Consider the following 18,046-nt stretch of genomic DNA (forward strand, 5'->3'; position numbering starts at 1 on the left):
GGAGGTTGTGCATGATCCAGTTAAAACTGTATATGCTGCCGACGACGCGATTACTTACTCATGCAATCCGACTTCACTATAACGTTAGTGGGACCTCCTGTTCTGATCTGTCTCTCCAATGGACTCTGGAATCCCCCTAACGCTCCAACCTGCAGCGGATCAGTTTGTGCTCCGCCTCCACCAATCACAGTCGGATTGGGGCGAGGCAAGCCTCGGCACCATAGTATTCGCAGTTTGGTCCGGTGGTTTCGAGAGGACACTGACATTCAAAGGAATTGATTTTATTGCTGCATCCTCGTACATGCCGTTGACGCTTTGATGTTAGTATTGAAGGGTGAAAGACAACTACCCGGTCGTATGCTTAACCTACATACTAGTCACATGGTATAAGTAATTGTATTTGACATTTATCCCGTTTCCTCGCGAGGAGGTCCGCGAAAACACTGAAAAAAATGCTGAGTCATTCCTTATTGCGTCCGATCGGACTGAAACAGCGGAAAAGTCCGATCGGACCAACGGCCATGGAAACGGGATATAAGTAATGACAAAGGTTGTACACCTCTGCTTTCGCTCTTTCGTTGGGTAAAACCCTACATTGTGTTTTTAAATTATCCAAAATGTATTTAGGCAAACAAGCAGTGACTATTGTCCAAAAAGCGTAGAAAAAAAATACGATCAGGTTCGGAATATATTTTGTAGTGTAGCACAATTGTGAAAAACAATTTTTAAAAAAAATTACATAAATGAGTGAAGTTATGAGTCAGCGGTTTCAACATTACAATATTTTTCTGTTTTTTGGTTAAGAGATACCATTTTTAAAAATATTTCAAAAACCAGTAGTAAAAATTGAGATATACTTTTGCAAGGAACACAAAGCGTTGTAAAAGACATACTAACAAAAATATTTACCGGTAAATCGCATGTTTTTCATTTCAGTTTACCGGTATTCTCTTAAACCGCTTGAAATAAGTTACCGTGAAAAAACAAAGTAGTGTTTTGTGTTTATTGCCTGTGGTTAAGGTACGAGTTGCGGGAAACTTCTTGTTTTGTGAACAATCTTTGTTTGTAAGTGGTAATTTTTATTTTGGCAATGAATACTAAAACAGTTTTAAATGTTAAGGTTGAATTTTTATTAACTGTAGCTGGTCATGAGCTATATTGCGAATTACGGTGTCGGATTAAAAAATACGTTTTGTAAAAAGCAGTTGCAGTATTTAATCTATTTATTACTGTAGATTTGTTATTTATACAATAGGATTTATGTTGCTGAAGCTCTGCTGCAAATCACATTCCATCAATCCTATCTCGTGCAAAATCTTAACATTTAGTGCTAATCTAAGCTCAAAGATAAACCTTTTTTTTCTGACAAGCATAAAATTACCTTGTAGGTGCTGGATTGTAATTTCTTCACCCAAACGCCAACTACTGGCGTTGTCAGGGTGCTTTTGTATTTTTTTTATGTTTAAGCAACTTGTTATGTTGTAAATATCTCTTTTGATATCTTCATGTCATGACTTTTCTCAAACCTATCTCAAATTTTATTGTTTTTATGGGCCCCCATCCCTAATAGGTCCAATTTTTTTTCTTTGTGTCTAATGTTTGGTCAAGAAAGAGTGCTTTAAATTTAATCAAATTTACACACATGTTAGTGATTGATCCAAATTTTATACTCTTAAAGTTTAGCTCTGAATGATTCTGCGGTTCACCCACAGGCCCCCAAAATGTAAAAAAAAATGACTGCACTGACTAAAGTATATGGTCTAAGTCAGTGGTTCCCAACCAGGGCCCATGGCCCCCCAGGGGGGCCACGAGCTGTGTTCCGGGGGGCCACAGGCGTAGATTTACAAGAAACACCCACTAAAAGTCATTTTCACTTTAACTTTATTCCCGAATTTAATCAACTATTTCACATACTATTTGTTTTATATTTGTTTATAGGTTTGTCATGCTCATTTACTCTATTGACCTGTTTAAGGCCAAAATTAATACCGCATTCCAACGCGAGATTGCTATCTACATTTTAAGGGGGCCACAGGTCCTACATGGTAACTTGAAGGGGGCCATGAGGCCAAAAAGTTACTTTAAGGGAGCCATGGTCTACGAAAGGTTGGGAACCACTGGTCTAAGTGTTTCATGCTATGTGGGTTGGTGCAAAACATATTCTTAAAGAATTATGTAACTTTTATGATGAGAGGTCACTGAAGGTCAACTGGCAGGTATCGCAAAACACAGTTGAGAATGCTTTTTTGTAACAACATAGCTTATTTATTTTTGTCTGATATACTCCAGAAACAATATGTGAGATATACTTAAAATAGGAAAAACATTATTGTTAAACACTCAGGAAACGTGCTATTGAAAACCATGTAAAAAGGTCATTAAACAGTCGTTGGGCGATTACATGGCAATAGGCTACTGAAGAACATTTTGTTATAAATATATTGTTTGGGTTTTACAGACAAAACTTTGGGTTGGTGCTTTCTACTATTTTGTCCTTTTAAAAAATAATCTAAAAATAATGAATTTATAAACCTTTTTATCATGACAAACTTGCATAAACTCATGTGTGGGACCCATTCGTTTTCTTGCCAAAACAATCATGTGTGTAAATCAAATAGTGTGAATAGTAAATTGACAAATAGGGTACACAAACTGGAAATATACTGGAAATATAAACTGGAAATATATAGCAAAGCCACCTTTTAGTATTGCCTACAAAATACAACAAATATCTTCCCATCGATCATGAACAATATTTTATGTGTTTAAGTTAAAGATGTTTTACTTTTTTAGCTAAATTAAAACTCTGGAAAGGGCCTGTCAAATTTAACAAGTTTGTATTTTTAGTGACACTTGCTAGAAAATATGTCTTTACACAAATCAAATCATTGTGATCCTACATTTCCATGTTCTTTGCTTCCTAATAAAGAATCTAATTTATGGTAGGTGATTTTGTAATAGGTGACAAATTGTTGTTTGTATGAATATGGAATGATTACATATAATATAAACATCAGCTTCAAAAAACAAACATGGAAAGTGTGGCATACAGTTGAACTGTCATTCAATGCTTTAGTGGTACTGGATAACTAAATACTATTATTCGCTTAACATAAAGGTTGCATCTTGCAAGAAAACATGTTTATTAAGTCACAGGACTAGTTGATCTTACACTATTTTTGATAAATTAAGCTGTTTGTTTTTTTCCAGTTTCCAAGTATAGCAGTAAAAAAATACTGTTAATGATACAGTTGTAAATGTTTTAAACTTTTTTTGAACATACAAATAAATATTGCTCAAGGCAAGATTAGGAATTTAAAAGTTTGAAATGTATGGTCTGCATCTACATTGGATCTGAGTTTATGTCACAGAAACAAAAAATGACTGATGAACTTGATTGGTATTAATTTTTTGTATTTCGACAGTTTTATTGTTGTTTTTCTTTTACATCTTCTGTTTTGTAAAACTTGGTATTTGTTATTTACAGTTTACCCCATAAAAAACACAGAGGTTTCAAGATTGAAAAGCCTACTGCATGGTCTGTTGTTTATGATAAAACATGTTTGCAATCTGTGGAGAACCATATTGAAACTGAAATTGGTGAACTGTGCCCAGTAAAAGTTCTAGGATTTTTTGTGGGTTCAATATCTTATGAGCCAGGTAATGTTTCCTGCATACATACCTCCAGAACACATACACATGTGATTTTTTAACAATCAAAGTTATGAATACTTTACCTTGCACTTTAGAGAATATAAATAAAATAAGTCCTTGTACTAAGTGCCATTGTGTCCCTTTTCCTTATTCTATTTGTGTTCTTATTTAGTAATACTTTTAAGTCTTTCCTGTTAGATTCAACACCATAACTCACTGTAGTTACCCTGTTTATCCCAAAAGAGTAAATTATTATTTATGTTTACTTTAACCACCTTTCATGAAGGTATTACTATGTGCTAATTGACACAGTAAAAAGCCTCCGTTTGAACCAGGGGTGGGGAACCTTTTAATGTGACCTTCGGCCCGCTTTCCCTTTTTTTAATGTGGCCCGCGGCCGCTTCCCTTGTGGCCCGCGTCACAATTTTGCTAAAAAGTATACAAAAATGGATCTAAAGAATAAAATTTTGATGTACAGATGTTAGATATATTTCCTTGAATGACTTCGACATTATCGGTGATTTATATTTAATATCTCTCCTTTCAACATTATGACGTCAAACTTTCATTATAAAAAATGACACACATTCAACCACGTGCTTTATTTGTGATGTATAAGCCACTCGATTGTCTCTCCTTGCAGTAACAATTCATTTGCCATGTGGTGTTAGTTTCAAATTGATTTTAGTGCTATTGGCTTACTGTACTAGTTGTTGGATCCTTATATTGTTATTTAAAAAATTTCCTATTTAAAATAAGAAAAAAAGAAAGATCGGTGGTGAAGCAAGTGTGTTTCAGAAAGAATGGACAAACTCTTATTTTTATAGAAATATAAGATAAACCTGTATGCCTTGTTTGTTGCAAATGTAGCAGCAAATAAAATCAGGAGCGTTGAAATATCAAGCCACTTGAGTGCTTTGGGTTTTTGATACGAAATTCAAAAAAATGGCCCGCCCGAAATTTTGTGCAATTCATGCGTCCCGCAGTACTAAGTAGGTTCCCTACCCCTGGTTTAAACCAAACAAATCAATGGCAGTAATGTTTATACATCTTGTTGTGCCTTAAATATTGTCACTGCAAATCTCTTAATGTTTAGTCCCAATAAAAGCACAAAACATGACACATGACACTGAATCTAACCTGGCAGGTTCACTTTGACAGGGTCACTTTAGTGTGGTTACTGGTGACCTACAATAGTCACTTGAGGCAAAGTATACTCTGTGTTTGTTATCTCTTTTATAACCAGTCCACAACCTAGTTTTAATAAAACTAAAAACTGCTAACTAACAATCTTTTTAACATTATCAGACTTACTTTTGCTTGTGGAAAACCCATGCAATTTAAAGTTCAAGTAACTTTGTAACCCAATCGTTAATTAACACATTATGGAAATTACTGTATTCTACCCATAATAACTCTGTATCTGGACTATTTCTAAACAATCCTTATGGTTTTTTGTTTGCTTTCATGTGATGCAAACTTGTTTGGATAAATTATAAACAGAGTTCATTCACACCTCTTAAAATGTGCACATTTGTATTTATTCAGGGGGATTAAAACTATCTGTAAAACTTGACAAGTTCGATCCTGGAACCAGAAACAAAAATGGAATTTTATGTCCAACAAATAACAGTAAAAATGCAGTTATATGCCCACTGTTTAAACTCAATAACTTATTGCTTGGTTCAGACCATGCTCCCTATCTTTCTATGGTGGACGAAATTATGAAATACAAGGTAAGCCCCCTTTAGGGCCTGAACATCACAATTTTTGAATTTAATTTTCTCTGTGCTACTTAATATTTGATAACTTTTACAGAAGATTTATGATCAAATGAAGTTTCACAACAGAAATGGAACAAACCTATTGCTTGAGCCCAGATTTTGTACACTTTATTGCAAGACAGCAAAAGATAACAGTTTCGTTAAGTTTATTACGCTTGCAACAACCTCCAAGTGCAGTTTCTTTTTACTGCCAATTGAATCAACTCCCATTATTCACACTGCATTAGTAAAATCTTTTACCAGTGTTTGTGAATCCCGACAAAGACCCATTTTATCAGGGTAAGGCAGTTAACACAAAAACTTGAATAAAGTACAAGTTCTACTTAAAGTTATATTGTTTCGGCTTTTCTTGCATGTTTACACATATAAAAAAATAAAAACTTCAATAAAAACTTGGTAAATAATTTTTAAATGCTTTCTAAAATGAATGTCCAAACTTGCCTAAAACTTACAGGGAGACATTCTTATTCCTGCTGACAGGCACACAATTAACTTGTTGTTCTATCCTAAAGATTCCAATTTCTAAATAAAACTGGTGGCTGTAAATGTGTGCCCTGACATCAGTACAAACACCAGACATACCATACTTTTTTGCAGTTTTTTAACAAAGGATCAAAATGGAAGTTTAATGTTACTATTGGATACTGATCCAAAGATTTATCAATTGCCAATAGTGGGAATTTGGTTGGAAGGAATCGAAAACATACATCATCCTTTGATTTGGTTAACATGTCTACGTTATATAAACAGCCAATTGTTTTTGCAAAGGTAATTAACGTAAACCAGTCTCTTTATTGATTGTTAATTATGGCTCCCCTTCCCTGAAGGGGACACATATTGATTTTACTCAAAATGTTTTGTTTTGTTTCTTTCTTTTTCTTCTCCCCAAAGTTTGTCCGACTCGTTTTTCCATCAAATCCTTGATGGATTTGGATGAAATTTACACAGATGGTAGATGTAGTTATGTAGATGTGCATCCCACTTTGTTTTTGTTGATAACCCCAGTATTTACCCCGCTAGCCCCCTAAAATGGGTATTTTTTCCCCGAAGTTTGTCCTACTCGTTTTTCCATCAAATGTTTGATGGATTTGGCTGAAATTTACACATATGGTAGATGTAGTTATGTAGATGTGCATCCCGCTTTGTTTTTGTTGATAACCCCAGTATTTACCCCGCTAGCCCCCTAAAATGGGTATTTTCCCCCGAAGTTTGTCCGACTCGTTTTTCTATCAAATGTTTGATGGATTCGGCTGAAATTTACACAGATGGTAGATGTAGTTATGTAGATGTGCATCCCACTTTGTTTTTGTTGATAAACCCTGTATTTACCCCGCTAGCCCCCTAAAATGTTTTTTCCCCCGAAGTTTGTCTGACTCGTTTTGCCATCAAATGCTTGATGGATGTGGCTGAAACTTATACAGATGGTAGATATAGTTATGTAGATGTGCATCCCACTTTGTTTGTCCGGATAACCCTAGTATTTACCCCGCTAGCCCCCTAAAACCGGTGAGTTTGTAAACAATGTCAGAATTGGCTAAAATTTGGATAGCTTGTAAAGTATGCCAATTATCGTTATTGCGCCATTGCAGTTCGGGGGTCGTTAACAGCCCTTTGACGTCAGAAACATTAACGGTTGTTGCTCAAATCACCTCTAGTGGTTGAAATTTTAAACGTTGGCAGATTGGACTGAAATTTTGCAGTACTATTGATTGAGTCATTGTGGTTTCCTACTTTTAAGTTTGTGTGTGTTCAACCTCCATTAGTTATCCTACTAGCCCCCTAAAATGAGTTTTTTAATTTAAATAGTTTTTACTCCATATAGCATATTTAAATATGCACAGTACCAATCACTGTGTTTGTCTTCACAATACCAAACTTACTCATTGTTATCAATTGAAATGCATTATCTACAACTTTGCATGTGTGGGGACCCATGAGTTTTTGCTTGCAGAAACAACCAAGGTTATAAAAAACGATGGCTAATATGGGACCCAATACAAAATAAGCATAGAAAATATATTTATGTTTTAAAATAGATCATAGTGTATGTGCAAGGGCAATATGTGCTAAGCCACCCTTCTAGTTTATTTTGAAAATTGTGTTCATGATGGATACAAAAGGGAGACTTACAAAATGTCTTTGACATGATTTGAAAGCTGTTCCATCAAAAACATAATATTTTTGATTCCTGGTCATCTAATAATATTAGGCAGTATGCAACAATTATGTTTTTGGTCATTTGCAGAGGACCAGATGAAAGCTTTTTGTTAGTCATTTACACAGAGGCACAGCCATCCTACCATCACTGTACATGTTCCTCTTTTGTGTCAGAATTTTCTTACTTTTCTTCTGAGGTATGTTTCAATTGAATTCAGTTTTGATCCATACACTGTTGGTCACAGTACAATTTTAAGGGTTCCTTTTACTTATGACACATAATGTTTCCCTACTTTTTCGACCTAACAGGGATGTTTTTTCTGACTGGGAACAGGGATGATGTTTTTGTCAATAAAAAATGATTAAATCTAATTTAATTCACAAACAGACACACTTATCAAAGTACATGACTCTAGGGTTGTACATGTGTTGGTTGGTGCATTGCAAAGTATTTTGAAAATTTAAATTAAATTCATTCATTTTTCACCCCCAAATATTCGTGTTTCGGGTTACAAGTCATTTAGGTCATAAACACCAACAATAAAGTGCTGAAATGTTAAACAGTTGCTTATGCATTGTTTTTTTGTCAAATCTTCAGCCAGATTTTCAGCAGAGGTTGTAACGCTTCACAGGCTTCGGACATAAATATCCTGACAAAAGCAATGTTATGTTTGTATTATAAAAAAAAGATTCACACTTAGCTTCAATTTTCAAAAATAATTTAATGCTTTTGCAAACAAAAAATGATTGTACCCTAGTAATACTACAACCAATTGTATGTAGTAACCATGATGCAGTATGTATAAATTGCAATGTAGGAAAACCACCTTTCTAGTTATATGTTGTCCATTTATTTCAGTGTCATATTGTTAATAATGACAGTGGTGATGCTTTGCAAATGAACATTGGAATGGTATCCGAAAATTGCAGTATTTTGGATCTTATTGTGGTAAGGCGATTGAATGTATTAAAATGTAACAAACATTTTATTAATTTAGTTTTTGTTTCTAGTCTCTCACACAAAGTGTTGGTCAGTTATGCTTGAATTTAGAAGTTATACAAAACAAAGGCATTTTTTCACACAAACATGATGCCCAAAATAAAAGTGAAAAGCAGTACTTATTACCATCTGTGCCGGAACCTTCACTTTTACTGCAAGAAACCATTCAGACTTGTAAAAAAATCTCAAGTTCAAGTGATGAACTTGCTACATCAAACGTTCTGTTGCCAATATCTTTTGATGTGACCTCTGCGTCTGAAAAAACACATTTGCAGGACTGTAATTATGACATATTTCTTCCGACAAATAACTCAGTTCAAAATGGGTTGTCTCACCCAAACACTGGCATTCATAGTGAATTCAATGCAAAGGAAACAGTGACTTGCGGAACCCAAACTGATTTTGTGCCAGTAATCGAGGAAAACAAACAGTCAAAAGAATGTACAAGATTATCTAATTTCTCAAGTGGGTTATTTGTTTTGTTACTTTTACACTTTGATTTATAATTTCTTTATACTTTAGGAATTTGTTTACTGCAAAACAGTGCTAATTTCAAAATTTTAAAATCCATTATCCACTTCTATTTCATTATATGTCTCCAGAAAAATTTGATTTCATTCTATTTAGTGTCATTTTAAGATTGGCACCAAATTGTTTGCTCTATTGTTGTGTGTCTGTTCCGATAAACAAAACAACATTTAACCAACTGAAAATGTACAATACAAAATATTTGTATGCTTACTTAATTAACACCTTTTCCAAGCTTTATACAAAAGTAGATAATTTTTGACACAAGGCAGAAATAAGTGTTACAAACAAACCAGGTTAATAGCATACTCTGTTTAATTGCATTGATCTATGAATCCCAAACTATAGTGTTTGAGAATACCTTGTGACTCACATTTGCCTAGTACATAGGGTTAGATTATCACATAAATTTTAAATGAAATTTGTTATTAACCAGAATTTTGATTTCTATGTAAAACTTTCACTGTGATAGTTTTTTTAAAACATAGATTTTGTGAGACTGGTTCTTAGAGAGTAGTTTTTATCCAAGCTACAAACAAGCTTCTTTTTTGTGGTGCATGAGCTGCATGGTATTTTCGTAGCTTGAGAAGTGTAATTGGGCAGTTAGGTTGACAATGTGTACTGTTCATACTTCAACCACATTATTGCATAAACTTGTTAATCCCATAAAAAAACATGGCAAATTAAATACGCAACAGGATTGGTCTGTATAGTTTGAAATCAGGACAAGTTTACTTAGCCACTATAATTGGTTTTGGTTTATGCATTAATTCCTGTTCATTGAGTGTTTTAGCTGCCTGTTTACTTTTGCCTTGCAGTACAATCAGATACCCCATTAGCTCCCGAAATGGGTTAAGTTTAAAAAACAATTGTCTAAATTTTATAAAAAATGGAAAATTTGTTGAATATGCCATTTGAGGGGCTGATTGCTAAGTGCCCCACTGTTTACCCCACCAACCCTGTAAACTGGGTAACTTTTGCAAACAATGGTGGAATTGAATGCAACTTGTATAGCTTGTACCTCATATAGCATGATTCTTTCTGCAGACTCTTTTATTGCCTTTTTATTTTGTAATATTGATTAAATACAACTTTGCATGTGTGAGGGACCCATGAGTTTATGCTTGCAGAAACAACCAAGGTTATAAAAGACACTGGCTGATATGGGACCGATTAAAAAATAATTGTTAAGAAATAGGTCACAGTGTATGTACAATGGCAATATGTGCCAAGCAACCCTTCTAGTTATGTAAAAAAAATATGCTTAGAAGTCGAGTCAAACTCCTGTTGGGGGAGCAGGATGGGCAAGAACCACTGGTGAAGAATCACTGATTTTTTCAATACATTTCAGATGAATCAACAAATCAAGAAAATGAATTTAATTCATGCCCAAGTATTTGTACAACTGTAAATGATAGCAAAAGTTGTGCATTAAGGTAAGTATATTGTTTAATAATACAGTAATTTTAGTAGCTATACCGATGAGCTAAATATTTAGTCTGTTCAAAGCAATCATGTTAACCACTAACCTAATGCTTTATTTCCCTTTTTACTTTGTTGTGCATAACTGATTGCCATTGTTCGCCAACATTTATTAGTTTGTTTATTTACCACCAAACATGGTGCATATATAACATCATCTTTCCACTGAATAATCAAACTGAACTGTCAATTGGAACACCCTTTTTTATTTGACAGCCTTTCATTGGGGGCAAGTGCGAGTACATGTAAAAAACCTGCCCAAGAAGATAATACAACTACTGACGAATTTTTGGTAGAAACGCTGAATCAGGTACTGTAGTAGACACTTGTTATAATCGTCTTAGGTTTATATAGTTTTTCGATAGTGTTTTGCTAAAATTTGCTATACATAAGATTCGCTGGGAGTTTAACCTGAGAGAGCCAATTAAGTCACATATTGCAAAATGTATTTTCTTCATTAATACTTTGAGTGCAAGCAATTTGAACTGTGTGTAAACAAACTTGCCTGCTTTACACCACAATTATATTCATCTAGCATCACAGACAAAAATATCTGTGTCACAAATTAAATTGAGTTTATAGAAATGTAATCATGTACAGCCCTTTGTATGCACAAGCGCCAAGTGGACGATGGCGAGGTGATGCCTCCATGTTTTTGAGGTTACGTTGATGTCAAAACTGCAGAAGGCTGAAAAAAAATCAAGATACATGTGGATATACACTAATTTTTACTCTACAATTGTCAGTTGAATACAAAAACTAGTTGCTATTGTTACACAATCGGTAACCTCATAGTAGCCATTCAAACAAAATCAATGACTTTTATTCATACCAAAATGTGTTATAAAAACTAAACATGCTTATGTCACATGTGTGTGTGACATCATTTCACTGCAGTACATTTTATTAAACATGACATGTATCATCATGGCAGCAAAGCCTGTGAATGAAGAATATTAAATGTCAATGTCTGTTATATATATTGTTTTCTAGTTAAATGCGGTCCTTAGTAAACCAAATCAACAACAAGATATTGAAGTCACATCCAGGAACAGTACGACCATAAAAGAAAACACATGTGACAGGTAACACTAAACACAAATGTATCTTTATTGGGTCAAAATGCATGAGGTGTTGCTGAATGAATAAACTGTTGCTGCCAGGCATAATGTATCAACAATTTTTTCACTCTTATTGCTGAATATTTGAAGTAAAATATGATACTCTATCTAATATGAGACACAATCCCCACATTTTTATGCATATAAAACTCTCAAATAAATTGCACTTTTAAATGCAAAGCATTGTGCTAAGTGGCAACTATTTGTAGTGTTTTTTGTTGGCCATAAAAAGGGTTAAGAATAAGTTTGTAAACTGATAGTAAGTACTTAAGTAGTAATACTGGAAAATAAGTTACACTGGTGCAACAAGATTCTGTGTTTATACAGACTGGAGTCCTCTACACCAGAACTTAATTTTGTTTCATTCCTTAATGAAAAAGGATTGTTACATGACAAGGAAGTGGATAGCTTAATTCACAGTCAGAATGAATCCGAACTAAGCATGCATGCCAATGCAATTGCCTTAAAATATCTTACTGATGACCGCTTTCCTGAATTTAAGGACATTTTGAGACAGCCCAAACACTTGTTGTGTCAACCGGTAATTTTTATGTTTTTCTAGTACTGTAATCATGCAGTTCGTAATATAAGAATACATCACTGTTTTATAACACGTTTCATTATTTTTTTCGGCATACTCGTTTTTGTTTATTTAATTTAGACACAATTTTTAAGTTTGCAAATGTTTGTTACCAGTAACATGTTTGCTTTTTGTCTTTTCTTTAAATGAGTTACTGTAACTAAAATTTGCAATGTTGCATTTGTAGAAATCAAATTCCGATGGATTTGATCCAAATGCAAACAGTATTTCACCAAGCAATGTTTCCCTTGCAACTCAAAAATACCTACAAAAATATGGTTTGACTAATTTAACTATTTTTGGTCAAAAAGAAGACACTGATGAAGTCATGCAACCTTGTAAGTGATAGGTGTATGTTACAAATAGATGTGCATTAAGGAAATTTAATGTTTGATTGAAAGGAATAGACATGATCAAACACCATACATTATAATATGAACATTTTTGTGAATCATGGTAAACATGCTATAATGTGGTGAAGGGGCTTTAAAACTTACGAAATAAATTTAATTTAACACCACTATTGATTTATGACATCATTTTTGCAGTCATAGCCCCTTGTGCTATATATTTTATTATAAATTAGCCTGTTGTGTCTTAGTTCAAACTTTTGTTCATTATTTAAAATTTATAATATAGTTTCAAAAGTTGTAAGGGTTAAAAAGATGACATGCATCAATATTTTTTTTCTTTGTGTATTTTAGCGAGGAACATGATGAGACAACCTGCAAATACTGCAAAACAAGGCTTTCTTCCATTGGACGACTTTCACAAAGATAATGTGTAAGATTTTGCCATCAATAAATTGCAGTTTTAGGAGTTTTTTGGGCAGAACACATTGTAAAAAAATAGACACTAATATTATCTGTGTTCAGTCTTGGGATGCTATATATCCTCTTTTGATGTTTAAAAAAACAACTTATCCAGATTAGACCAAAGATATAAAAAAATTCCAGACTGTCTTCAAGCTATTAATGTTAATTGATTTAATATTTATTTCCCAAGTTTTTTTGTAATACATTTTTAGCAAAACAAAACCTTTGAAAAACGAAGATGCTTGTGAAGAACCATGGACACGATCAGATGTATGTTGCGACTGTTTGTTTGACTAGTATTATGTTAGAAATTGAATTTTGTTTTTTTAGATATGTGAAAAACTATACTGTATAGCTGGGGTGTCAAACTCGTGGGCTTCGCGGGCCACATTGCAGTTTGGGAATTATGCCGAGGGCCGCATGTAATTTTTAGTCTAGTTTTATAAACTTAAACAACCTTTTCGCTACGACGACCGCATTGCACATCCTTATTTCACCAACGGCCGCCAATTATCTGCTGGTTTTGTTTAAAAATTACATGAAAAAGGTATATCATATATATACCATCTACTGACGCCCCAAAAGCGCAGATTAATTTCCAACTTAATGTACAGATTAAGCTCCACAATGTGAAGACCAGCAGTTTTAACTCTATTATTACGTCATAATCTATATTGTGACGCTTTTCGTACCTGTTTTTTCGCATTGTTTGCACACAATTAGGCTGGTAATACTCTTTTCAGTAACACAAAATCTGTTTAGGGCAGTTTGAAAATCAAAAATTTTGGCAATGGAGTTTTAATTACATCACGCCTGCCAGTACATATATTTTAATGTGGCCATACGACCGCCGGTTGTACACCCTTGACTGAAACTTTAAGGAACGGTTTAATTACTATCGTTTCTATTCATAACATATGAATTTGTATGTATAAATTAAATTTCGGTAAACGTCTGTTTAAACAAGAGCTTTAAACTTGAAAAGTAAGAAAAATTTAGTATAATTAGATAAAAATCTGACAAAATACTACAATTGTTGTTGACTGTTCGTGAGCCGCATTGGAGGGCTTTGTGGGCCGCATGCGGCCCGCGGGCCGCGAGTTTGACAGGCCTGCTGTATAGCATTTAGTCTTTGCATTTTCTACAAAACTAAAGATTTTGTGTTATTGGCAGTTGTTTTAACTACCTCTTGCATTGAAAAGTTTATCAAATCTAAAATTACAATTTATATTATTCTCAAACCTATTGTGCAACTAATCGTTGTCTGACAAATCAAAAATTTTTTTTTCCAAAATTATGAATTGTTTTTAGGAAGAATGTTTATCTGATGATCTGGAAAAAAGTGTTGGTGATACTGTGAAGGAAATTTTGCATCCAAAGATGTTGCAGACATTAAACAGATTTGAGGTAGTATGTGTGTGCATGTACCAAAACCAATTGATAGTTCGCTAATCCTAGCAAACGTTTCAGAACAACTGGATTACCAATCGAAGTCGAAAATCTATGGATGGAATTCAAAAACAAACAAGTGACAATGTTGTTAATCTTAGCTCTAATTCTGAAGTGATTTCTCGGGATCACAGGAGATCAAACTCCACAGGACGTATTTTATCTTCACAATTTCTTCATTTACTTGCGGAGAAACAAACACGGCGAATGTCTTCATCACCAAAATCGGCTCGAAAGAACTTCACTGGTGAAGCACATTAATGTGTTCCTGTGAAATATTGAACTGCTTATCGCATGTGACATAACAGTGGAAGAAGTTATCGCTTTACAACAATTTGTGAAGTTCCAAGTATTTGTGCGATGTCAAACACAACCAAACCACTGCACTTTTTTTCTTCGGCGCTTCCTGACATTTTTTCTCTTTATCTATACTGTCACCACTACAACCCTATAATTTGCAATAGATTCAAAAAGCTAATTTACGTGTTTTACTTCTTTATTAATTGACTATTGCTCCGTGGCATAACTTAAATTTGCGAACACAAAATAAATTTGAACGACAATGCCCGATTCAACTAAAGTTCTTCCTTTTGACTTCGCTTTGGCACGCGTTTCATTTGAACTCGTCGCCGCAACGCTTTTCTTACTGACTCCATTTTGCTCATTTCTGGCGATTCGTCAGGTCGTCTGCCGGGGAGATCCTGCAATTGCAAAATCGTTGGTGTAATACAATATTTATTTTATTTGGTAAGTTCTTATTGCGCAGCTACACGTCCAAGTTAAACGAAGCTATATGTCACAGAATTTAAAACCATTTTTGCTGGAAACCTATAGTGGGGAAGAATTTATACAGGGCAAAAATATGTAGCAACACCAACATGACTAGAATATGTGACTTTATTGCGTAGCCTATTTTGTATGGACCCACTACTTACTACAGTTTCGTACATTATCTTTTATACTTACAAAAAAGGCAAACCAACAAATCCCTCAAAATCAGCTTACCTTCCGGTAGTCTTCGTTGGCGGTAAACAAGAATTTTACGATCGCGGTGAAGTCGGATGGGTTTCCGTACTTTTTTTCAATGAACGGAAAGACGTCGAAAAATAAACCGGTTTTTCCCGCTTCATATTCCTTTTTACTTGGCTCACGGCCCAGTAATATCAGAAAGTGTGGATACATCTGATAAATATTCGACATTATTGTTTTGTTTCACAGTTATCAATTACTGATGTATAAGACACCTTCATTATATCTCGAAAGGATCTAAAACTAGAATACCGGAAAACAAATGACTATGACTAAAACAACGTTAGTCCCGAAAGGGCATGTTAAAATTGAAAAACGTTAGTTACTATTTTATTACACCAGCTGGCACTAAAAATTACCCCAGGTTCCGGTATGTCACGAAATCGAGTGCGAAGTGATGCTACGTCTTTCTTGTAAACTGTTCCAAAAGAAAAATGTTCCTTGAAGTATAGTTGCAGGGTGTGTAACACTGGCGGAGGATTTTCTTCATCGGTAAGGCAGAGTACCGGAAACCTAAATGGGAATGACCCAGTGGTTAGCCCGAAACTACTGCCATGTGTTCGCAAAGTTTTCGATTATTTGCCCAATAGCTATATTGCATTTTCGAGAAAGACAATTTATTTAGGTTGTATCGCTACAATCGTAGTGGATGGTATAGCCTATGTTAAAACTTAAGTTGATTTAACGGAATGTAAGCTTATAATATTAGGATAGCTGGAAAACTTACTAAACGTGTAATCATTTCGTAGCGGTACATCATACCTGGATCTTGGTGGTTTGTAATATGTGGAAATAACCCAATCATGAAAGAATTTAATTCTCTGATTAGAAAAGTCTAATTCCGGAAATACGATGGAACTCGTTGACACGATATTTTGTTGTGCTTTTTTCGTTGAATCAAATTGATGTGCAGTTTTAGACAGCAACACCTTCCCTTTTTCCTTCTTGCCAAAAGGAAACACAATCGACGTTGTTGATTCCGATTCATCAGTAAGGAAGTTTGGAACCTAGAAAACGTAATGCAATTTGAAGTCGACGGACAGTGATTCAGTAGAGTCTTTAAAGACTAAAATGACGATGATGTTAGCCAACCACCTTGTTTCAATGGCATGCAACAGTGGTATTATCACACAGGTTTGGGTACGCACATATATAACTTCTGTGGCCCGACTACCAGTATTGGCTTCTACGTTTGGCCTACATTTATTTAACTTGAATATCCAAACAAGTAACACTTACCCATGTACTGGCTAATTCATTGTTTGTCCGAACGTCGACAGTCCCATGCCACACTGCCCCTTTTAAATACTTTGCGTGGCTTATCCATTTTCTATCAAATCATACGTATATGTTTCAGTTTCAATATTACCAATCACAGCAAATCGTACTGAAACTTTGTGACATGATTGGACTTTAGTATTATGTGCAGTATTTATGTACAGTAGCCTAGCCTAGATATGCTTAAACGCATTTAACCACTGAGTTTGTTAATTATAAAATTAATTTGTTTACTTGCTTATAGTTCCTTTGTGAAATAATATTATCCAAGCGTCGTCATTTCGTAACAACAATTGTTCAAAGTTATCCTTGTCTAGTTCAACTGTTGTTGGATATTTTTCATCTAACGGCAAATTCCACACTGACACGTCAATAGGGTCCATGTTAAGACTTTTTCTTGTTTCCTTTGCCTGTAACAGTGTAAGTAAACATAAGTTTCAGCGCAAAAAAAGTCTTAACGCCAGTATTTTTATATTTACTAACCGCAGAGGGCCACAAAATGACCACGACGATTAAAAATATTTTGAAAACTTTCATCTTGTTCCTGTCACCAGCAGCACGGACTAACACACTTGTGGTATGTTGCAGCAGTTTTTTGTACTAGCCTACACGTGTCAATCAATTGCCCGCGGCATTAAATTTAGACGTCCCTGTCATGATTAACTTCTAAGTTTTTTCGACTATTGTCGCTTTTCAGTCGGACAATTACGAATACAAAGGAAACAATTTAGGCCATCAAATCCGCCTATTAAACTAACAAAAAAATTACCGGTATGGCCACCCATCTGGTAAAATTAACTGGCACATATTATTAAGTAAATTATACGTTTACATTATTTCTAAGAATTTTTTTAAGCGTACAATTAACGGAGAAGATCAGTAGCCGTTTGTCTGAGTTTTGTGTGTTTCATGTAGTCCGAAACAAGTAAAAAAATATTGTTTGTACAATACTGCTATTAAGATTTCTATTTCCATGAGAAACACATGATATTTTTTGGTTGTTGCAAAATAGCCCACAAGGTAAAATAAGGTTTTCGACCTATTTGTGTGGGACTATTTTGTGTATCAGTACACTAGGCCTAAGTTGGACGAAAGCGTTACTAAACTTTGTGGACGAAATGTTTGATCGATGAAATTATTCAATTGCAAGCTTAGTCAAAATCTTGTAA

At 34.5% G+C, this 18,046-nt stretch overlaps 2 protein-coding genes across 2 annotated transcripts; one reads left to right on the forward strand and one right to left on the reverse strand.

Moving 5' to 3' along the window:
• The first annotated feature begins 945 nt into the window (after positions 1–945).
• Positions 946–15,313, forward strand: LOC145225435 (uncharacterized). The gene is made up of 18 exons (XM_080092139.1): positions 946–1,065; positions 2,848–2,942; positions 3,488–3,660; positions 5,203–5,390; positions 5,473–5,717; positions 6,036–6,206; positions 7,684–7,792; positions 8,455–8,544; positions 8,607–9,060; positions 10,475–10,559; positions 10,822–10,915; positions 11,599–11,690; positions 12,054–12,267; positions 12,494–12,644; positions 13,011–13,089; positions 13,334–13,391; positions 14,433–14,528; positions 14,592–15,313. Exons 2-18 carry the CDS (start codon positions 2,866–2,868, stop codon positions 14,829–14,831), a joined length of 2,616 nt encoding a protein of 871 aa, XP_079948265.1. The 5' UTR covers positions 946–1,065; positions 2,848–2,865; the 3' UTR covers positions 14,832–15,313.
• On the reverse strand, positions 15,049–17,455 carry LOC145225437 (uncharacterized). Its single transcript, XM_080092145.1, has 7 exons — positions 17,361–17,455; positions 17,112–17,287; positions 16,839–16,929; positions 16,362–16,606; positions 15,959–16,112; positions 15,576–15,752; positions 15,049–15,271 (listed from the first exon to the last, which is right to left on the reverse strand). Exons 1-7 carry the CDS (start codon positions 17,412–17,414, stop codon positions 15,146–15,148), a joined length of 1,023 nt encoding a protein of 340 aa, XP_079948271.1. The 5' UTR covers positions 17,415–17,455; the 3' UTR covers positions 15,049–15,145.
• Between the last annotated feature and the right edge of the window lie 591 nt (positions 17,456–18,046).

The sequence above is a fragment of the Phallusia mammillata genome, chromosome 4, assembly GCF_965637545.1.
Source record: "Phallusia mammillata chromosome 4, kaPhaMamm4.hap1.1, whole genome shotgun sequence".
In the NCBI taxonomy this organism is placed as follows: domain Eukaryota; kingdom Metazoa; phylum Chordata; class Ascidiacea; order Phlebobranchia; family Ascidiidae; genus Phallusia; species Phallusia mammillata.